At 44.0% G+C, this 23,724-nt stretch overlaps 1 protein-coding gene across 1 annotated transcript in view; it reads left to right on the top strand.

Moving 5' to 3' along the window:
- LOC136747529 (mucin-5AC) overlaps nt 1-23,724 on the top strand; it is a 50,602-nt gene that overhangs the window by 14,362 nt on the left and 12,516 nt on the right. Inside the window, exons 5-30 of the mRNA XM_066700409.1 lie at nt 517-607; nt 757-863; nt 4,342-4,552; nt 4,718-4,843; nt 5,090-5,207; nt 5,498-5,636; nt 5,874-5,984; nt 6,261-6,330; nt 6,644-6,781; nt 7,105-7,269; nt 7,429-7,523; nt 7,808-7,934; nt 8,029-8,284; nt 8,524-8,576; nt 9,049-9,149; nt 9,396-9,547; nt 9,676-9,814; nt 10,046-10,156; nt 10,353-10,532; nt 10,679-10,918; nt 11,054-11,210; nt 11,307-11,435; nt 12,823-12,973; nt 13,104-13,147; nt 13,273-13,563; nt 15,834-23,411. Of these exons, the coding sequence (XP_066556506.1) occupies nt 517-607; nt 757-863; nt 4,342-4,552; nt 4,718-4,843; nt 5,090-5,207; nt 5,498-5,636; nt 5,874-5,984; nt 6,261-6,330; nt 6,644-6,781; nt 7,105-7,269; nt 7,429-7,523; nt 7,808-7,934; nt 8,029-8,284; nt 8,524-8,576; nt 9,049-9,149; nt 9,396-9,547; nt 9,676-9,814; nt 10,046-10,156; nt 10,353-10,532; nt 10,679-10,918; nt 11,054-11,210; nt 11,307-11,435; nt 12,823-12,973; nt 13,104-13,147; nt 13,273-13,563; nt 15,834-23,411 (11,080 nt within the window). The remainder of the gene's footprint in view (nt 1-516; nt 608-756; nt 864-4,341; nt 4,553-4,717; nt 4,844-5,089; nt 5,208-5,497; nt 5,637-5,873; nt 5,985-6,260; nt 6,331-6,643; nt 6,782-7,104; nt 7,270-7,428; nt 7,524-7,807; nt 7,935-8,028; nt 8,285-8,523; nt 8,577-9,048; nt 9,150-9,395; nt 9,548-9,675; nt 9,815-10,045; nt 10,157-10,352; nt 10,533-10,678; nt 10,919-11,053; nt 11,211-11,306; nt 11,436-12,822; nt 12,974-13,103; nt 13,148-13,272; nt 13,564-15,833; nt 23,412-23,724) is intronic.

The following is a 23,724-nucleotide window of genomic DNA, read 5'->3' on the forward strand; positions in this document are numbered from 1 at the left end:
CACCAGATCTCAACCCAATAGAGCATCTTTGGGATGTGGTGGAACGGGAACTTCGTGCCCTGGATGTGCATCCCACAAATCTCCATCAACTACAAGATGCTATCCTATCAATATGGGCCAACATTTCTAAAGAATGCTTTCAGCACCTTGTTGAATCAATGCCACGTAGAATTAAGGCAGTTCTGAAGGTGAAAGGGGGTCAAACACAGTATTAGTATGGTGTTCCTAATAATCCTTTAGGTGAGTGTATACTTATACTATTGATTCCAATCATCTGTTCATATTGGATATGGATAAAACATATCCATTATGCTTAATACTAAGTCACATGAACTTAGAAATATGATAGAAAACCAGCAGTGAAATATAAACTGTATTTGCTAAACTAGTACCAATGTATCTCTGTGTTAATATGATTTTATTTTACAATACTACACATTATGAAAAAACATTTCCAGAAGAGCTTTTCTAGATTTCATACCATGTGAAAGTCACTCTGTGCCTTGTGTTGTGCAGCTGGAGATGGACGAGAAATACAGGAACCAGACCTGTGGGCTCTGTGGGGACTTCAATGGGGTCCAGCTCTATGATGAGTTCATTAAAGATGGTAAGCCACTTCTACCTGCGACAGAAGGACACTGAGTGACTGTAGAACAGTATGTCAGCTTCAGCTGTCAGTGTTATATCACATTGCATTAAATGGAATATCAAGATATCTCTGATACAAAATTCAAATTCTCAAACTCCCTTTTAAAGGCATGAAAATATCTCCCCTTGACTTTGGACACTTCTGGAAGATGGACGGCCCCACAGAAACCTGTGAGGAACCCATACCTGTGTCTGATAGGAACTGCTCAGGGCTGGTAAATGTCTTAATTCATTAGAACATAAGAACATAAGAAAGTTTACAATCGAGATGAGGCCATTCGACCAATCGTGCTCATTTGGTGTCCATCAATAACAAAGTGATCCAAGGATACTATCCAGTCTAAAGAAAAGGAAGAAATGGCTGCAACTGCAGGTGTTTCCCTTTACTAACTCAGACTGGAGAAGTAGAGTGCTTTTATCAGAGAAGTTTATTCATACACAAGCAGCTTGGGGAGGATCTCACACAGAGGCGGTCTCAGTGTAGTTTCTCCAAAGTTAAATTCCACATTCAGGCATAATTATACAAAAATGTTTGTGACATGACAGACTTCTGTCCACTCCTGAAGAGGCACAGATGGCAGTTTTTAGATGTCAGATGACAGTTTAGGCAGACTTGACTCACATTGGCTTACATGAGGTCAGACACATATATATATAATTATGGCATATACAATATTTCAGTTCTTCTTTAGCTGCAGACCTCAGAGCAACTCCATGTAAGGCATTTCTTATCAATCCCATTTACATTCTTTATAGAACAAGTTCCTTTTTCTACACAAGACTAAGGCACGTACATTCTATTTTTAACTAGTCAAAGACAACTCTTTTTTAGTCATATGGTTCTCTGTGCACTTATATTTTTAAATGTTCCCAAATATTCTGCATCAACCACGTCACTGGGGAGTTTGTTCCAGATAGTGATAACTCTCTGTGTGAAGAAGTGTCTCCTGATTTCTGTCTTGAATGTCTTGAAGCCCAATTTCCATTTGTGTCCCCGAGTGCGTGTGTCCATGCTGATCTGGAAAAGCTCCTCTGGTTTGATGTGGTTGATGCCCTTCATGATTTTGAAGACTTAGATCAAGTCCCCACGTAGTCTCCTCTGTTCCAGGGTGAAAAGGTTCAGGTCCTCAGTCTCTCAGTAGGACATTCCCTTCAGACCTGGAATAAGTCTGGTTGCTCTCCTCTGAACTGCCTCTAGAGCAGTGATATCTTTCTTGAAGTGTGGTGTCCAGAACTGTCCACAGTATCCAGATGAGCTCTAACTAGTGCATTGTACAGTCTGAACATTACTGCCCTTGTTCTCAATTCTATACTTTTGACAATATACCCTAACATCCTGTTTGCCTTTTCTATTGCTTCCCCACATTGTTTGGATGGGGAAAGTGAGGAGTCCACGTAGACTCCTAGGTCTTTCTCATGCGATACTTCATCTAGTTCTATTCCTCCCATAGTGTAATTATAGTGGACATTTTTGTTACCTGCATGTAATACCTTGCACTTGTCCACATTGAATTTCATCTGCCAGGTGTCGGCCCACAACTGAATATTATCAAAATCCCTTTGAATAGCTTGTGCTGCCGAGATTGTATCTTCTGAGCCACCTATTTTAGCATCATCTGCAAATTTGACAAGTTTTCTAACTATCCCAGAGTCCAGATCATTAATATAGATTAGAAAAAGCAAAGACCCTAGTACTGATCCCTGTGGAACTCCACTAACAACCTCACTCCAGTTAGAAGCGACTCCTCTAATCGACACCCTCTGCTTCCTATACATCAACCAGTTCATAATCCATCTACTTACATTAGCCTAAATGCCTACAGCTTACAATTCGAGGATCAGTCTTTGGTGTGGAACCTTATCAATAGCTTTTTGAAAATCTAAGTATATCATATCATATGCTTTCACATGATCCACAGCTGCAGTTGCATGTTCAAAGAATTCTAACAGATTAGTAAGACATGATCTGCCTCATCTAAACCCATGTTGACAATCTCCAAGAATATGGTTTTCATTAAGATGCTCCTCTGTTTTCTGTCTAATCATTTTCTCCAACATTTTGCACGTGATGCAAGTGAGACTGATTGGTCTGTAATTTCCTGGCTCAGTTTTGTTATCTTTCTTGTGGATTTTTATGACATTTGCTGTCATCCAGTCAGTTGGCACATCCCCTGTTCTAAGTGTCATTTGGAATATTTGAGTTAGCGGCCTATAAATAATTTCCCTCATTTCTTTAAGTACTGTTGGAAATATACCATCTGGCCCAGGTGATTTGTTTGTTTTTAATGCTGCTAGTCCCTTTAGTACCTACTCCTCATTTATCCTGATCTCTCTTAAGGTTTGACTGGACTGATTGTTAACCTCTGTGAAATACTAATTTGGAATATTTGCCACATCTTGTTCGTTTTCCAAGATTCTTCCATTTTTGCCCTTTATCTGTTTCACTTCCTGCTTTATTGACCTCTTGCTGTTGTAATATTGAAAAAAGGTCTTTGCATTAGTTTTAGCTCCAAGAGCTATGTTTCTTTCTATTTCCCTCTTTGCTTTCCTGATCCTTTCCTTAAGGTCTTTTTACAGTTCAACATATTCATTGTATTTTGTTTAGTCTCTATCCCTTTTGTATGCACTATACAACACTTTCTTTCTCTGTTTTTTTGCATACCTCTATTAAACCATTTTGGTCAATGTTTTTTGGTCCTCAGTTTGCTAAGCTTTGGTACAAATTCCTCCTGAGCCTCAAGTAGTATATTCTTAAAATGTAACCATCCATTTTCAACTGAATTTGTATCCAGTGTTCTCTAGTCTACCTCTTCTAAGTGCCGCCTCATACCTTAATGGTTTGCTTTTCTAAAATTGTAGACCTTTGTTTTAGAGTTGGTCCTTGTTTCTTGAATGCCTCAAAGCTAACTATATTGTGATCACAGTTTGCCATTGGTTCTCTAACTAGTGTCCCTCTGACTATATCTTGGTCATTTGAAAAGATCAAGTCAATGCATGCACTCTCTCTGGTTGGTTCCCTGACAAATTGCGTTAGAAAGCAGCCATTTACCATCTGAACCATTTCTATTTCTGCTTCTGTAGTCGCAACTGGGATTTCCCAGTCTATTTTTGGGAAATTGAAATCCCCCATGATAACAGCCACATCCTTGCTACATGCAGTCCTGATTACACTGTACAGTGCAATATCTTTCTGAATATCTGAGTTGGGTGGTCTGTAACACACTCTTACCACTAATCCTTTGGATCTTTTATTCAAAAGCTTAACCAACAAAGATTCTGTTTCATTACTATGATCTAATTTGAGTTATTCTGCCTCAGTGTCATTTCTGTCATCTCTTGCTCCAAAACTCACAAAAGATAATGGACAGGTATTGTTGCCTTCTCAATGTCATGATCAATTCCAAGATATATGCCTGATTATTAAAGTCACTGGCTCAGTTACTTAACCAGAGTAACAACACTGTAACCATTATCACCTCAACAGCACAATGCAAATTCAAATATCTTAAACAGTGTGTTTGCCTATGGTAAATTATTATTATTATTATTTTTATTTCTTGGCAGACACCCTTATCCAGGGCGACTTACAGCATAAGTGCAATACAAATTAAGTCACTGTGTGGTTCACTGCCTGCGCCTGTGTCATTACAGGTGCAATAAATCCCTGTCCTTGTTGCTCTTTCCTTGTCACAGACATCAGTGTGTGAGCAGCTCCTGTCCAGCCCGGCCTTCAGCAGCTGTATGAGCCTGGTCTCCATTGACTCTTTCATCCAGTCCTGTGTCAAAGACATGTGCCACTGTGGCAGCAGCACTTTCTGCCTGTGCAACACACTATCTGAATACTCCCGGCAGTGTGTGCACAGCGGCGGACAGCCGCAGCAGTGGAGGACCGCAGAGTTCTGCTGTATGTCTCCCCCCAATCTTCTGCTACTGTCTTCTTGTGTTATTTTACTGAAGGAAGCATTAGGCTTCATGTAGAGCTGTCATGAAAATGAAGAAAGTCACGGTGCAGCTGCATATAAAACTTGACAATCCATTAAACCTGACTGAAGCCTCCTGTATTCTGCAGCTAAGAAATGCCCTTTCAACATGGAGCACCATGAGTGTGGGATCCCCTGTGCTGATACCTGCTCCAACCCAGAGAGAGGCCAGCTGTGCGAGGACCACTGCACTGACGGCTGCTTCTGCCCCCCAGGTACCTGCTGCTCCACTGGCTGGAGCTCCTCTCTCTGCTCTGCACTGCTCTTCAGCCTCACACTGCTTGTTGCCCTGCCCGTGACTGTGCAGCGATTGGGCGAGCTTGTGTGTTTTGCATGATTACAGCTGTACTAGCCTGGATTACTGTATGTTATTATACTAGAGCAAAGTCAAGTTCTAGGTCTTCCTGGCTTCATACACTCTGATAGGGATTTTCCTGACTGACTGTGATTGTCTTCCTAAGGCACTGTCTTCGATGACATCAACCAGACTGGCTGTGTCCCAGTGCAGCAGTGCTCCTGCAGCCACAATGGAGACACATACAAACCTGGAGAGTCCTACTCCAGCCACTGCAGCCACTGGTGAGCAAGGTCCCACTTTCTGTCCTCTGTCACAGGGTGCAGGCCAACATGCATAATCAGACAACATCATCAAGGGAGACAAGACATGTATCTGGCTAACTGAAAGAGTATTGAAGAGAAGAGTATGTTTTCACCAACCTATAAGTATGAATAAATTAATGAATAACAATAACAGATCTGATAGAGCATCTGAGCTACTCAGCAAATGCTTAGACTGAAGAAAGGTTTTGATGCAACACAACACGTGCCTCCAGCAAATGTATACATCAGCTCTGTAACTGTCTGTGCAGCACCTGCAATGGAGGCCAGTGGAGCTGCCAAGACCTGGACTGCCCGGGGACCTGCTCTGTAGAGGGAGGCTCCCACATCACCTCCTATGATGGGAAACCCTTCACCTTCCATGGAGACTGCTCCTACATCCTCTCCAAGGTGTGAGATACCACCTACCAGTTGTTTGGATTTCTGTGTGTTTTAAAAGGATCAGGAGCAATTAGTCAGCTGTATGGGCTCACATTTTATTGAAGGTCCTGCTGCTGTGAATGCATACATCTTTCTCTGATTGCATACTGATCTCCTATCTTACTTCCTGATGAATAACCATGTGAATTGTTTTTCATTGCACCCTTCCTGTTTTCTTGTCTTGTGCTGTTCCTGTTTCTGCTGTAGCAATGCAACAGCAGTGCATTCACAGTCCTGGGAGACCTTTTCAAGTGTGGACTTACAGAGACTGAGACCTGCTTGAAGGCTGTGACCCTGGCTATCTCAGGAGGAACAACTGTAAGTCAGTTTAAAGGACTTTCTTAATCAACTTTGCTGAGGTGTGTGAAGCACCTTGTTGCCCAGCACTGATGTGCAGGCTGGGAATTACCCCAGCTATGAGAAGAAGCACCTCCTTGACTGAGGTTTGAGCCCTGAGGTTAGAAATGAGCCATCTATGCCAGGACAAGTCTTTCTTCAAGTCTGCCCTGGAACAACCAGTAAATGGCAGAACACGTATCAGCAGTAAAAGCTACCAGGATCTCTGTGTATTGACACCACATTTGTAATTCCCAGGTGATCAGCCTCCTGCCTTGTGGAAGTGTCTTTGTGAACGGCATCTTTTCTCAGCTGCCTCTGTCTACAGGTGAGACCCATTCCCTTATCAGTACTGTAGCTCCAAATCACGAGGGTATGAGTATTACTGATGTGTCTGTGAAATGCATAGTGTGCCTCTGGGAACCAGGTGAATGGGCGCACGGGAAGCAGGTAACTGATGAACGGATTTGCAGGGCTCTGCTCAGTTACCCAATTTGCAGCTGGGTCTGTTGGCACTCATTGTCATCCCATTCAGTTAACTGGTTTCAGTCACAAGGCACCTTGGGACTCATTACTGTGACTAATATGCTAATGCTCTGACCCTTGTTTGTTGAATTTTCTGTGTGTCTTGTTCCTCACAGCTGATGTAATCATCTTCAGACCTTCCACATTCTACATCGTTCTCCAAACCTCCATGGGGCTGCAGTTAGAGGTCCAGCTCACCCCGATCATGCAAGTCTACATCACTGCCAGCTCCTCCAACAAGGGGATGACATGCGGTAAGCCCAGCCTCAGCATTACTGACCCCACCCCCTGATCTGTGAAAGCTCTAGAGCCACTTGTCTCACATGAAGCCCTGTATTAGCACTAGTTTTTAGTGACTTTTCTTGCTGCTCTCCTAGCTTAAGATAACAGATGCAAATCCCCTGATTATAGTCACACAACATAAACATCTCAAGGGCTACAAAGGGAGAAATTAGCCAAAAGCATCAATACAATGGAAATCTTAAGCAGAGACAATGGCCACAATATGAAATTCTTTAGCCTCTGATAGCATCAGAAATATGGTACATTACTGACTTATTAAATTTGCTTACTCCAGGTCTCTGTGGAAACTTTAACAATATCCAAGCTGATGATTTTATGGCCATGAGTGGGGTAGTGGAGGGAACAGCCGCAGCCTTCGCCAACACCTGGAAGACCAGAGCCAGCTGCCCCGACGTGAGGAACAGCTATGAAAACCCCTGCAGCCTGAGTGTGGAGAACGGTACGGCATTCTGGGACACCAGTCTGTGTCAGTTCCCACCCCCATGCCTTAACTACTGACTGGGGCTCTGTACTGTTCAGGGGTCTGGGAAACTGGGCTTACGCATCATAAGGAAATACTTGCATAACTTAACCTCACATTTATCTCCCCATTTCACAGAGAAATATGCTAAGCACTGGTGCTCCATGCTGTCAGACCCAAAAGGAGTATTTGCTCCCTGCCACTCTGTCATCAACCCAGATACCTACAAAGCAGTACGTGTCTCTTTACTTCTCGCACAACACAACTATCAGGATACAATAGTATTTACAAGCAGAAAATGTATGATTTTCTACTGCCTTCAAAATATAATGTAATAGTCTGCACCCAACAAACGTCATTATTTGTGCAATAAGTCAGGCAAACTGGTGTTCTGTGAGTCATGATACTTCTGGTACCTCTTGCATCTTGAGCCTTGTTAACAAGTAGAGAGGATACAGTGCTCTCCTAGACAAAGGCTTTTTCGACGTTAACCTACAACCTCCTTTCCTCTCCCCAGAACTGCCTGTATGACAGCTGCAACTGTGAGAAGAGCGAGGACTGCATGTGCGCTGCTGTCTCTTCCTATGTCCATGCCTGTGCTGCGAAGGGCGTCATGCTGGACGGCTGGAGATCCAGTATCTGCAGTAGGTGTCTTCAGGCGTCAGAAGTCTGGGGTTTCAGGGACAGTGAACTGAAGGTGTTTGTGCTGAGACTGAAACCCTGCTTCTCCCCCCTCAGTCAAATACTCCAGCAACTGCCCCAGGACTCTGGTCTATGGGTACAGCATGACCAGCTGCCAGAGCACCTGCCGTTCCCTCAGCGAACCGGACCACACCTGCCAGGTCCAGTTTGTGCCTGTGGACGGCTGTGGCTGTGCCGAGGGGACCTACATGGATGAGGAGGGCAAATGCGTCCCACCCACTGAGTGCCCATGCTACAACAAGGGCTCAGTAGTGCCGGCAGGGGAGGTCATCAGCAAGGATGGAGCCATGTGGTAAGAGGCATCGTTGATTATTGTCACTAAACTGTGTGAAACCAAACATTCAAAAGGTTTTAACTTAGAACAATATTGAAGAAATGTCTAATTTCCCTCCATTTAAATATATATTTGTAGGGAAAGGCAAGTCCATCTGGAATCTTAACTAGGTTAATTAATCATGTTAGACCTTTTTGGAACACAGTGCACCTGGACATCTGCAATGTGTAATATCTTTGATCTTGATTTATTTTCAGCACTTGCAAACATGGGACACTGACCTGCATTGGAAACCCAGAGCCAACTCTAAGTGAGTCTTGTTTGAATTTCTAGTATTGATTAGCAACTACAGTATATTGAATGTATCCAAATTAATTAATGTTATCTAATGCTGGGCCTTTGTGTATCTACCTTTGTGTCTGTGTCTGTGCAGTCTGTGCAGAGACACTTCTGAAGAGGGAATTTCCTTGTGAAATAACAACTGTGGCCAGACACCAGTATGTGTCAGCTGGAAAAATGTGCTAATGAATATACAATGTGGGGACGAATATGGGTGTGTGGTACATGAATATCTGTGGTCCCTTTTCATAATTAATCTCTCAGTATAAAGAAATAATGAATTATGAGTCAAGCTCATAACCTCCCAGCTGTTTGAACATCTCCCAGCGCTGATCAGCCACTGCCTATTGATCTCTGCGAAACTTCCATAGCAGACAGGAAGTCACACATATCTAAGTAGGAATGGAGATATTCAACAATTTCCCATGTTTTCCATTTCATAGCCTGTATGGAACCAATGGTGTTTTTCAACTGCTCTGAGGCTGGGGCAGGAGCCAAGGGATCTGAGTGCCAGAAGGGCTGCCAGACACTGGACATGGAGTGTGTAAGTGGGACAGACTCTTCACACCTGAGTTGTGTACTTTTTTGGAAATATTTCACATGAACAGTCTACATGTGTAGGGTGTAAACCACTGCACTCCCCACCAGAGAAGCATGATACCCGACACAAACTAGAGCACAAACTGACAGGGAGGGTTCTCATGGGGCACCTTCTACACTTGCTCAAGCTTTGCTCTAGACCAGATTCATGCTACACCCAGATTAAATAATACCTCACCTCTCCTTACAGATCAGCACAGAATGTATCTCGGGCTGCATGTGTCCTGAGGGGCTGGTTTCTGATGGGAAAGGAGACTGTGTACAGGAAGAACTCTGTCCTTGCATCCACAATGGGGCTTCGTTCCAACCAGGGCAACAGATCAAAGTGGACTGCAACACCTGGTAATCTCATCTCTCAGAGGGCATCTTAGGGCAGCATAGAAACTCATAAAGCCAAATGCAACATAGAAAATACTTGAGTATGCTCTGCTCTGCTCTGTGTTTGTTCACATGTGTCGTTTTCCTTTAAGTACTTGCAAAGACAGGAAATGGCAGTGTACCACTAACCAGTGCCATGGCACCTGTGCCATCTATGGAGATGGGCATTACACCACGTTTGATGGGAAGAGATTCAGCTTCAATGGAGACTGTGAATACACTCTCACTCAGGTACATCTCAAAGCCCTGCAGAATAAAACCTCAGCGTGTCCATTCTACTTATGAATCGAAGTGACAAGAGCAGGACCAAGCTTCCTTCAACCACATTAGCAGTTTACTTGGTTCTCCATATTACTTCCATGACATGAATGAAGAGAAAAACAGATGTCCAATTTGTTCCTGGCTGTATGATACAATTAAGGGTATTTTTTTATCCCACTGCTCTATCTCTTTATTGTGCAGGACTACTGCAGCAAGAACAGTGAAAACGGCACCTTCAGAGTGATCACTGAGAACATCCCCTGTGGCACCACTGGCACCACCTGCTCCAAGGCCATTAAGCTCTTCCTGGGGGTGAGTATGGCAGTTCACTGCAATCCAGTAATCCAGCAATCCAAATGGCAACTCTGCTCCAGGATTATTCACAGAATGGATATCTGCACAAAATAAAACAAGAAGAACTCTAAGAAAACCATCGAATTAACCTTCCTAAGAAACACCTGATAATTATGGGCTTTTAACATTTAAAAAAATGTGTATTTCTCTTCAGAACAATGAGCTGAAACTGTCAGAAGGAAACTACCAGGTGGTCCAGAGAGACACGGGCATAGAAGTTCCCTACCAGATCCGCTACATGGGGATCTACCTGGTGATTGAAACCAACAATGGACTGATCCTTATGTGGGACAAGAAGACCAGCATGTTTATCAAATTGAGCCCTGAATTCCAGGTGAGTGCTGATGACTACACTAAGGACAACTGGAAGAGACCACAGTGTGCCCTCGATTACATCATACGGAAACGATCCTTATGTAAGAGGTATTCACATTAGAATTAAAGCTGCTTCTTCTGCTGACCACTATCTTCCTGCCACAGGGCCATGTCTGTGGTCTGTGTGGAGACTATGACGGCAACAGAAACAATGACTTCACCACCAGGAGCCAAGCAGTGGTTGTAGATGTGCTGGAATTTGGAAACAGCTGGAAAGTGTCTCCCAGTTGCCCCAATGCTGTGGTCACAAAGGACCCCTGTGTCTCCAACCCCTACAGACAGTCTTGGGCTCAGAGGCAGTGCAGCATCATCAAGAGCCAAGTGTTCACAGCTTGCCACTCCCAGGTATTCAGATCAGGCTGCAGCCACAGCTATGCCATTGGCAGGTTTACTAGTACATCTCACAGCCTTGCCTGTTGTGCTTTGATTTATTTTTCTGAGCTGAGTAGTAGAGTCATTACCGCTTTGTCTGCTCTGCAGGTGGACCCGTCTCCATACTATGATGCCTGTGTGACAGACTCCTGTGCCTGTGACAGTGGAGGAGACTGCCAGTGTTTCTGTACAGCTGTGGCCTCCTATGCTGCAGCCTGCAATGAAGCTGGTGTTTGTGTGGCCTGGAGAAGCCCAGAGATCTGCCGTAAGTCACAGCCTGAAGAAACATCCACTCACCTCTCCACTCTGCTAACTAGAGGTAAAGGACAAATAATTGTATGCTTTTCTTCCTTCCCTGCAGCACTGTTCTGTGATTTCTACAACCCCCCTGGTGAGTGTGAGTGGCACTACCAGCCCTGCGGATCTCCCTGCATGAAGACCTGCCGGAACCCTGCAGGGAAATGCTCCAATCAGATCCCAGGACTGGAAGGTAGGAGTTTGGTTTCAGAACCTTGTTACAGATGTTGTTCAACATAAATTAGGCTTCATATGTTACCTGATTTGTGAAATCCATACATAAAAATGTATCAAACAATTAAATGAATATACAGACGGGTGACTAATTAAAGGAAAACCCAACATAAAGGTGACAAGAGGATAAAGGTGAGCACTTTGTCATGATTTGCAGTGACCCTTCCCTCCAAGGGACAAGTGGACCCAAACCATGCCAGGAAAATGCCCCCCACAGCATATCAGAGCCTCTGGACTCCCTCACTGTAGGGGTCCAGCAGTCAGGCCAGTACCATTCTCTTGGTGTCCCACACATGCACTCTCCCACAGAATATGGTGAAAGGCTCATCTGACAATATCACTTTTTTCCACATTTCTGTAGGCCAGTGCCTATAGTTCTTGCACCACTGAACGCTCAAATGTGCATTTGTCTTTGTAATGAGGGTTTATGCGCAGCAGCTTCTATAATATCCCTCTCTGTGTAGTTCTCGACGAACTGTTCTTGCTGACACAATCTGATCATGTCCTGCATTGACATTCTCAGTCACCTGGGAAAGAGTTGCTCTTCTATTTTTCCTTACATATTGCAGTACTGCATGAGCATCACGGTTATCGAATGTGCACTTTCCACCACAATGTCCAACTCTATTTACTGATGTCCTTCCTATAGATCTAAATGCAGATGTAACTTTAGTCACTGTTCCTATTGAAACACTAGCCAGTTGAGCAGTCTGTGTGACTGAAGCTCCTGCCATTCGTGCCCTAATAATGACCCCTCTTTCAAAGTCACTTAGATCCATTCCTCTTGCCAACTTGATCCAAAATCGGGGTCAACTGGGCCTCCTCAGCATTTTTATACATGCCACAGAGCATGATAGGATGTTCATTGCTTAATTGTATCATGTAGTACACCTGTTTGGAGGCATCTGAATTCGTTATGTTCCTCCACTCATTTATTCAGGTTGTTATGTCAATTATGTTATTTTGTATGTATATATATATATATATATATATATATATATATATATATATATATATATATATATATATATATATCTGGAAAGCTTTAAGAGACCACTGCAAATTTTTCTTAAATCAGCATGTCTACATGTATGGCAGCCATTCCATTCCATTCATATTTTTATTTGGAATTTGGGAGAAATGTTGTCAGTAGTTTATAGAATGACCAAAAATGTTCATTTTACAGAAACACATACCTATAAATAGTAAAACCAGAGAAACTGATAATTTTGCAGTGGTCTCTTAATATTTTCCAGAGCTGTATATATGTGTATACATAATTTACATAGATACAACACAAGACAGACATAAACATTTATGGATATATATGGTCTAATATTCTTTAGGCTGCTATCCAAATTGCCCTCCGACCCAGCCATATTTTGATGAGGACTCAATGACATGTGTGAAGAGAGAACAGTGTGGATGCTATGATGGAGACGGAAACCATTACAACGATGGAGAGAACGTTCCTCCCACTGAGAACTGTGAAACATGGTATATTTTGTGTTTAAATAACTTGCAATGAAGTTAATGAAAATTAAACATACATAGAGAGCTCTTCTTAAACGCTATGTTTGTCAGATCATGATGATGTAGAGAACTAAACATTACATTTATTTTCTAGCCTCTGTAAGTCCTTAGAAGTGCTCTGCAGCTACAATGAACTTGGTAAGCATATTTGCCATAAACATAATTTAAATGTAATTGTGTGGTATATATATATATATATATATACACTTACTTTAGGCTTCATTGAATGTGAACAAATAATAATGTTAACCTCTCCTCTGCAGCATGCTATTGCACATATAATGGGAACAAGTATCCGTACGGTGTGACCATCTACAACACCACGGATGGGATCGGGAGCTGCCTTACGGCTGTGTGTGGTGAAAATGGGACAGTTCAGAGGGATGTGTACAATTGCCCAAACAGCACCACCCCCACCACCTCATCATCAACCACAACCCCCAGAAGTACAACTACACACAGCACTACCACGCCGCAGCCACCCACTACAGTGTTCAACTTCACCACACCGTCCACTCCAGCTTCCACACCATTCACTCCAACTCCCACAACAAGTAATTGTTTTTAAATCTCTCTCTCTCTCTCTCTCTCTCTCTCTTTCTCTCTCTTTGAAACAAATACATGTGATACATAAGACAGGAAGACATAAGGGTCATGATGAAAATAGGATTCAGACCTTGATGAAACTGATGAAAGGCCACTACATCAGAACATACAAAGTACGCCATACTGACAGCACTACTTTAATTGTATGTTACCTTCAGAGAGGTGCATCCTTTTACCAGCACTAGGTTGGAGTGCAGGGTGTGTTCTCTAGGTGGGATCAGCTGCTTTCCAGTTCAACTATAGCATTACCAGCTGTGGTTCAGAGCTGTCAGGAGAAAATTCCACCAATGGCACTGCCAGGGGAGATGTTATTTTTATAATAAAGGAACTCATTATTATCAGTCTACCCATACCTGTACCACGTAATAAGAGCATTAAAAAACTTTAATTTAAAATTCAATAATTAGTTCTCGGAATTGCTTACACATCTGAAAATAAATCTACTACTTCTGCTTCAACTACTACTTACAATAACACATTGAAAAATAAAACATAAAATAAAAATATATAAATCAATCAATCAATATATGAACTGTTCATGAAACTTTTGCTTCCTCTGAAATGTACACCAGATTATGCTGTTTAAGCACCATTGTGACCACAGTGCTTGCATATACAGTGAGGGGAAAAAAGTATTTGATCCCCTGCTGATTTTGTACGTTTGCCCACTGACAAATAAATGATCAGTCTATAATTTTAATGGTAGGTGTATTTTAACAGTGAGAGACAGAATAACAATAAAAAAAAACGGAAAAACGCATTTCAAAAAAGTTATAAATTGATTTGCATGTTAATGAGGGAAATAAGTATTTGATCACCTATCAATCAGCAAGATTTCTGGCTCCCAGGTGTCTTTTATACAGGAACGAGCTGAGATTAGGAGCACTCTCTTAAAGGGAGTGCTCCTAATCTCAGCTCGTTACCTGTATAAAAGACACCTGTCCACAGAAGCAATCAATCAATCAGATTCCAAGCTCTCCACCATGGCCAAGACCAAAGAGCTGTCCAAGGATGTCAGGGACAAGATTGTAGACCTACACAAGGCTGGAATGGGCTACAAGACCATCGCCAAGCAGCTTGGTGAGAAGGTGACAACAGTTGGTGCGATTATTCGCAAATGGAAGAAACACAAAATAACTGTCAGTCTCCCTCGGTCTGGGGCTCCATGCAAGATCTCACCTCGTGGAGTTTCAATGATCATGAGAACGGTGAGGAATCAGCCCAGAACTACACGGGAGGATCTTGTTAATGATCTCAAGGCAGCTGGGACCATAGTCACCAAGAAAACAATAGGTAACACACTACGCCGTGAAGGACTGAAATCCTGCAGCGCCCGCAAGGTCCCCCTGCTCAAGAAAGCACATGTACAGGCCCGTCTGAAGTTCGCCAATGAACATCTGAATGATTCAGAGGAGAACTGGGTGAAAGTGTTGTGGTCAGATGAGACCAAAATTCAGTTCTTTGGCATCAACTCAACTCGCTGTGTTTGGAGGAGGAGGAATGACCCCAAGAACACCATCCCCACCATCAAACATGGAGGTGGAAACATTATGCTTTGGGGGTGTTTTTCTGCTAAGGGGACAGGACAACTGCACCGCATCAAAGGGACGATGGACGGGGCAATGTACCGTCAAGTCTTGGGTGAGAACCTCCTTCCCTCAGCCAGGGCATTAAAAATGGGTTGTGGATGGGTATTCCAGCATGACAATGACCCAAAACACACAGCCAAGGCAACAAAGGAGTGGCTCAAGAAGAAGCACATTAAGGTCCTGGAGTGGCCTAGCCAGTCTACAGACCTTAATCCCATAGAAAATCTATGGAGGGAGCTGAAGGTTCGAGTTGCCAAACGTCAGCCTCGAAACCTTAATGACTTGGGGAGGATCTGCAAAGAGGAGTGGGACAAAATCCCTCCTGAGATGTGTGCAAACCTGGTGGCCAACTACAAGAAATGTCTGACCTCTGTGATTGCCAACAAGTGTTTTGCCACCAAGTACTAAGTCGAAGGGGTCAAATACTTATTTCCCTCATTAACATGCAAATCAAATGCGTTTTTCTGGATTTTTTTGTTGTTATTCTGTCTCTCACTGTTAAAATACACCTACCATTAAAATTATAGACTGATCATTTCTTTGTCAGTGGGCAAACATACAAAATCAGCAGGGGATCAAATACTTTTTTCCCTCACTGTACATATCCTTCTTTCTGTGTCCTACTACAGCTGAGGAAACTCAACCATCGGGAACCACCAGCTGTTTGGAGGAAGTGTGCCAGTGGTCAGTCTGGTATGACATCAGCGTACCAACTGTAGACAATGAAGGGGATCACGAAACCTATGATAACATCAGAGCTAAAGGACACACAGTGTGCGCTCACCCTCTTCAAGTGCAATGCAGGGCCCAGGATTACCCAGACACCCCTCTGGGAAGCCTGGGGCAAACAGTGCACTGTGACAAATCATATGGGCTTAAATGCAACAACAAGGAAAATCCCAACATCTGTCTGAACTACGCCATCAGAACATTCTGCTGTGTAACAGTGCCATGTGGTTTATCCTCTACTACCACAGTTCCTTCAACAACACCCACAAAGACAACCACAGGCTCACCATCAACGACACCTTCTCCAAGCTCCACTGTACACAGCAGCACCACAACAGTAACATCACCACAGGTCTCCACCTCATCCACTAGCTCGGCAACTACCTGCAGGCGTCAGTGCCAATGGAGCGATTGGTACGATATGACTTTCCCTACGCTTGGCACCCCAGGAGGAGACACTGAAACCTATCAGAAGCTCAGAGAGGAAGGCTATGATATATGTCACAATCCGAGCCAAATTCAATGCAGGGCAGAAAAGTATCCAGAGAAGAACATTCAAGATCTGGGTCAGGTTGTGCAGTGTACACTTGCTGAAGGACTTGTATGTAAAAATGAAGACCAGTCAGGTCCCTTCCCTCTGTGCTATAACTACCAGATAAGTGTTCTCTGCTGTGATGATTATCACTGTGAAACAACAACACCAGTTCCTTCATCTATTACAGAGACAACTACATTCACCGAAACAACTACATCAAATGAGAGCACCACACAGACCACAAATACACCATCCACTACTATAGAGATCACACAATCCACAGAATCAACTACACCTACATCAACTGAGAGCACAACAGGACCCACAACACCCACAACTGGTACCTCAACAACCACCATAGAGACGACAACTGGACCATCCACTACTACACAGACCACACAATCCACTGAATCAACTACACCAACATCAACTGAGAGCACAACAGGTCCTACAATACCCACAACTGGTACCTCAACAACCACCATAGAGACCACAACTGGACCGTATACTACTACAGAGACCACACCATTCACTGAATCAACTACACCTACATCAACTGAGAGCACAACAGGTCATACAACACCCACAACTGGTACCTCAACAACCACCATAGAGACCACAACTGGACCTTCCACTACTACACAGACCACACCATCCACTGAATCAACTACACCAACATCAACTGAGAGCACAACCTCCAAAGTATCTACTCCAGAAAAGACTACAACTACTAAATCAACAGAACCACCCAGCACCACTGTGCCCCCAACAAGCACTTCAACATCAACTGTGAGTACAGAAACTACCACTATTATAACAGAGACCTCCACACTGACCCCTACTATTCCTAACTGCCTTGTCTGTAAATGGTCAAACTGGATAGACGTCAGTTATCCTGATTTTGGACCTGACAATGGAGACGATGAAAGCATCACAACGATCAGGGCGGCTGGTATTGATATTTGTCAGAAACCAGACGATGTGCAATGCAGAGCTGTAGAATATCCACATACAGCACTATCCGATTTGGGCCAGCAAGTAGAGTGCAATCCATCAGTAGGACTGACTTGCAAAAACAAAGATCAAACTGAAGTACCAATGTGTTTCAATTATGAAATAAAAGTGAAGTGCTGCAAAAACATATGTGAACCAACTACAGCAACCACTTCAACAAAAACTGTCAGTACAGGAATCACAACCGCCACGACTGAAAGCACAACAGCACCTACAACACCCACAACTGGTACCTCAACCACCACACAGACCACCTCTGGACCTTCCACTACGAGAGAGACCACACAATCCACTGAATCAACTACACCTACATCAACTGAGAGAACAACAGGACCCACAACTCCCACAACTGGTACCTCAACAACCACCATAGAGACCACAACTGGACCATCCACTACTGCACATACCACAGAATCCACTGAATCAACTACACTTACATCAACTGAGAGCACTACAGCACCTACAACACCCACAGCTGGTACCTCAACCACTACACAGACCACCTCTGGACCTTCCACTACGAGAGAGACCACACAATCCACTGAATCAACTACACTTACATCAACTGAGAGCACAACAGCACCTACAACACCCACAACTGGTACCTCAACCACTACACAGACCACCTCTGGACCTTCCACTACGAGAGAGACCACACCATCCACTGAATCAACTACACCTACATCAAGTGAGAGCACAACAGGACCCACAACACCCACAACTGGTACCTCAACAACCACCATAGAGACCACAACTGGACCATCCACTACTACACAGACCACACAATCCACTGAATCAACTACACCTACGTCAACTGAGAGCACAACAGGACCCACAACACCCACAACTGGTACCTCAACAACCACCATAGAGACCACAACTGGACCATCCACTACTACACAGACCACACCATCCACTGAATCAACTACACCAACATCAACTGAGAGCACAACCTCCAAAGTATCTACTCCAGAAAAGACTACAACTACTAAATCAACAGAACCACCCAGCACCACTGTGCCCCCTACAAGCACTTCAACATCAACTGTGAGTACAGAAACTACCACTATTATAACAGAGACCTCCACACTGACCCCTACTACTCCTAACTGCCTTGTCTGTAAATGGTCAAACTGGATAGACGTCAGTTATCCTGATTTTGGACCTGACAATGGAGACGATGAAAGCATCACAACGATCAGGGTGGCTGGTATTGATATTTGTCAGAAACCAGACGATGTGCAATGCAGAGCTGTAGAATATCCACATACAGCACTATCCGATTTGGGCCAGCAAGTAGAGTGCAATCCATCAGTAGGACTGACTTGCAAAAACAAAGATCAAACTGAAGTACCAATGTGTTTCAATTATGAAATAAAAGTGAAGTGCTGCAAAAACATATGTGAACCAACTACAGCAACCACTTCAACAAAAACTGTCAGTACAGGAATCACAACCGCCACGACTGAAAGCACAACAGCACCTACAACACCCACAACTGGTACCTCAACCACCACACAGACCACCTCTGGACCTTCCACTACGAGAGAGACCACACAATCCACTGAATCAACTACACCTACATCAACTGAGAGAACAACAGGACCCACAACTCCCACAACTGGTACCTCAACAACCACAATAGAGACCACAACTGGACCATCCACTACTGCACATACCACAGAATCCACTGAATCAACTACACTTACATCAACTGAGAGCACAACAGCACCTACAACACCCACAGCTGGTACCTCAACCACTACACAGACCACCTCTGGACCTTCCACTACGAGAGAGACCACACAATCCACTGAATCAACTACACTTACATCAACTGAGAGCACAACAGCACCTACAACACCCACAACTGGTACCTCAACCACTACACAGACCACCTCTGGACCTTCCACTACGAGAGAGACCACACCATCCACTGAATCAACTACACCTACATCAAGTGAGAGCACAACAGGACCCACAACACCCACAACTGGTACCTCAACAACCACCATAGAGACCACAACTGGACCATCCACTACTACACAGACCACACAATCCACTGAATCAACTACACCTACATCAACTGAGAGCACAACAGGACCCACAACACCCACAACTGGTACCTCAACAACCACCATAGAGATCACAACTGGACCATCCACTACTACACAGACCACACCATCCACTGAATCAACTACACCAACATCAACTGAGAGCACAACCTCCAAAGTATCTACTCCAGAAAAGACTACAACTACTAAATCAACAGAACCACCCAGCACCACTGTGCCCCCAACAAGCACTTCAACATCAACTGTGAGTACAGAAACTACCACTATTATAACAGAGACCTCCACACTGACCCCTACTACTCCTAACTGCCTTGTCTGTAAATGGTCAAACTGGATAGACGTCAGTTATCCTGATTTTGGACCTGACAATGGAGACGATGAAAGCATCACAACGATCAGGGCGGCTGGTATTGATATTTGTCAGAAACCAGACGATGTGCAATGCAGAGCTGTAGAATATCCACATACAGCACTATCTGATTTGGGCCAGCAAGTAGAGTGCAATCCATCAGTAGGACTGACTTGCAAAAACAAATATCAAACTGAAGTACCAATGTGTTTCAATTATGAAATAAAAGTGAAGTGCTGCAAAAACATATGTGAACCAACTACAGCAACCACTTCAACAAAAACTGTCAGTACAGGAATCACAACCGCCACGACTGAAAGCACAACAGCACCTACAACACCCACAACTGGTACTTCAACCACCACACAGACCACCTCTGGACCTTCCACTACGAGAGAGACCACACAATCCACTGAATCAACTACACCTACATCAACTGAGAGAACAACAGGACCCACAACTCCCACAACTGGTACCTCAACAACCACCATAGAGACCACAACTGGACCATCCACTACTGCACATACCACAGAATCCACTGAATCAACTACACTTACATCAACTGAGAGCACTACAGCACCTACAACACCCACAACTGGTACTTCAACCACCACACAGACCACCTCTGGACCTTCCACTACTACACAGACCACACAATCCACTGAATCAACTACACTTACATCAACTGAGAGCACTACAGCACCTACAACACCCACAACTGGTACCTCAACCACTACACAGACCACCTCTGGACCTTCCACTACGAGAGAGACCACACAATCCACTGAATCAACTACACGTACATCAACTGAGAGCACAACAGGACCCACAACACCCAGAACTGGTACCTCAACAACCACCATAGAGACAACAACTGGACCTTCGACTACTACACAGACCACACAATCCACTGAATCAACTACTCCTACATCAACTGAGAGCACAACAACACCCACAAGTGGTACCTCAACAACCACCATAGAGACCACAACTGGACCATCCACTACTACACAGACCACACAATCCACTGAATCAACTACACCAACATCAACTGAGAGCACAACAGGTCCTACAACACCCATAACTGGTACCTCAACAACCACCATAGAGACCACAACTGGACAATCCACTACTGCACATACCACAGAATCCACTGAATCAACTACACTTACATCAACTGAGAGCACAACAGCACCTACAACACCCACAGCTGGTACCTCAACCACTACACAGACCACCTCTGGACCTTCCACTAAGAGAGAGACCACACAATCCATTGAATCAACTACACTTACATCAACTGAGAGCACAACAGCACCTACAACACCCACAACTGGTACCTCAACCACTACACAGACCACCTCTGGACCTTCCACTACGAGAGAGACCACACAATCCACTGAATCAACTACACTTACATCAACTGAGAGAACAACAGGCCCTACAACACCCACAATTGGTACCTCAACAACCACCATAGAGACCACAACTGGACCTTCCACTACGAGAGAGACCACACAATCCACTGAATCAACTACACTTACATCAACTGAGAGAACAACAGGCCCTACAACACCCACAATTGGTACCTCAACAACCACCATAGAGACCACAACTGGACCTTCCACTACTACAGAGACCACACCATCCACTGAATCAACTACACCTACATCAACTGAGAGCACAACTTCCAAAGTATCTACTCCAGAAAAGACTACAACTACTAAATCAACAGAACCACTCAGCACCACTGTGCCCCCAAGAAACACGTCAACATCAACTGTGAGTACAGAAACTACCACTATTATAACAGAGACCTCCACACTTACCCCTACTACTCCTAACTGCCTTGTCTGTAAATGGTCAAACTGGATAGACGTCAGTTATCCTGATTTTGGACCTGACAATGGAGACGATGAAAGCATCACAACGATCAGGGCGGCTGGTATTGATATTTGTCAGAAACCAGACGATGTGCAATGCAGAGCTGTGGAATATCCACATACAGCACTATCTGATTTGGGCCAACAAGTAGAGTGCAATCCATCAGTAGGACTGATTTGCAAAAACAAATATCAAACTGAAGTACCAATGTGTTTCAATTATGAAATAAAAGTGAAGTGCTGCAAAACCATATGTGAACCAACTACAGCAACCACTTCAACAAAAACTGTCAGTACAGGAATCACAACCGCCACGACTGAAAGCACAACAGCACCTACAACACCCACAACTGGTACCTCAACCACAACACAGACCACCTCTGGACATTCCACTACGAGAGAGACCACACAATCCACTGAATCAACTACACCTACATCAACTGAGATCACAACAGGACCCACAACTGGTACCTCAACAACCACCATAGAGACAACAACTGGTACCTCAACAACCACCATACAGACCACAACTGGACCTTCCACTACTACACAGACCACACAAACCACTGAATCAACTACACTTACATCAACTGAAAGCACAACAGGCCCTACAACATCCACAACTGGTACCTCAACAACCACCATAGAGACCACAACTGGACCTTCCACTACTACAGAGACCACACCATTTATTGAATCACCTACATCAACTGAGAGCACAACAGGTCATACAACACCCACAACTGGTACATCAACCACTACACAGACCACCTCTGGACCTTCCACTACTACACAGACCACACAATCCACTGAATCAACTTCACCTACATCAACTGAGAGCACAACAGGACCCACAACACCCACAACTGGTACCTCAACAACCACCATAGAGACCACAACTGGACCATCCACTACTACACAGACCACACAATCCACTGAATCAACTACACTTACATCAACTGAGAGAACAACAGGCCCTACAACAGCCACAACTGGTACCTCAACAACCACCATAGAGACCACAACTGGACCTTCCACTACTACAGAGACCACACCATCCACTGAATCAACTACACCTACATCAACTGAGAGCACAACCTCCAAACTATCTACTCCAGAAAAGACTGCAACTACTCAATCAACAGAACCACCCACACCCACCACCACTGTGCCCCCAACAACCACTTCAACAACAACTGTCAGTACAGAAACCACAACCCCCACAATTGAGAGCACAATGGGACCTACAACACCCACAACTGGTACCTCAACAACAGGCAGTACAACACCAGAGGTAATTACAGGCTCAACACCTAAGCCAACACCTCAGAAAACAACGGAAAAACAGGAAAAGGAAACCACAACACTATCAACACACCCTCCAAGCACCACAACCCCTTCAACAACAACTGGGAGTACAGAAATAACCACTACTACTCCAGCATCCTCAACATCGTCTGTTACCACACCTCCTAAAAGAACCACAACCTCAGAAATAATCGCAAGTACGAGTATGAGCTCTACAAGTGCATCTACATCAGTTTCAACAGTGACCACGTCTGCTCCTCCCAGTACAACATCTCATTGTGTTTGCCATTACAATGGACGGTCATTAACACCTGGTATGTTGAATTACTTTTTGATATACCTACACAGACATTCATTCATAGATTCATATATGAAATTACAGATACATTGTAAGTATATCAAATATGACAGCTTCATGGCCCAGTCACATTCATAGCGTATCTATACATCACGTTGTGTTAGAAAACGATCAGTGTGGTAAAGAAGGAATGTGTTGTTGGGCAGTACTGAGAAACTGGTCACGATTGGAGTTCATTGGGGGTCTTTCCTCTTGCCCACTCCCTAGAGGTGGACGATATGAATTTAAATCGATATCACAGTATTCTCCACCATCCAGACGATAATTAT

Source organism: Amia ocellicauda, chromosome 4, assembly GCF_036373705.1.
Source record: "Amia ocellicauda isolate fAmiCal2 chromosome 4, fAmiCal2.hap1, whole genome shotgun sequence".
In the NCBI taxonomy this organism is placed as follows: domain Eukaryota; kingdom Metazoa; phylum Chordata; class Actinopteri; order Amiiformes; family Amiidae; genus Amia; species Amia ocellicauda.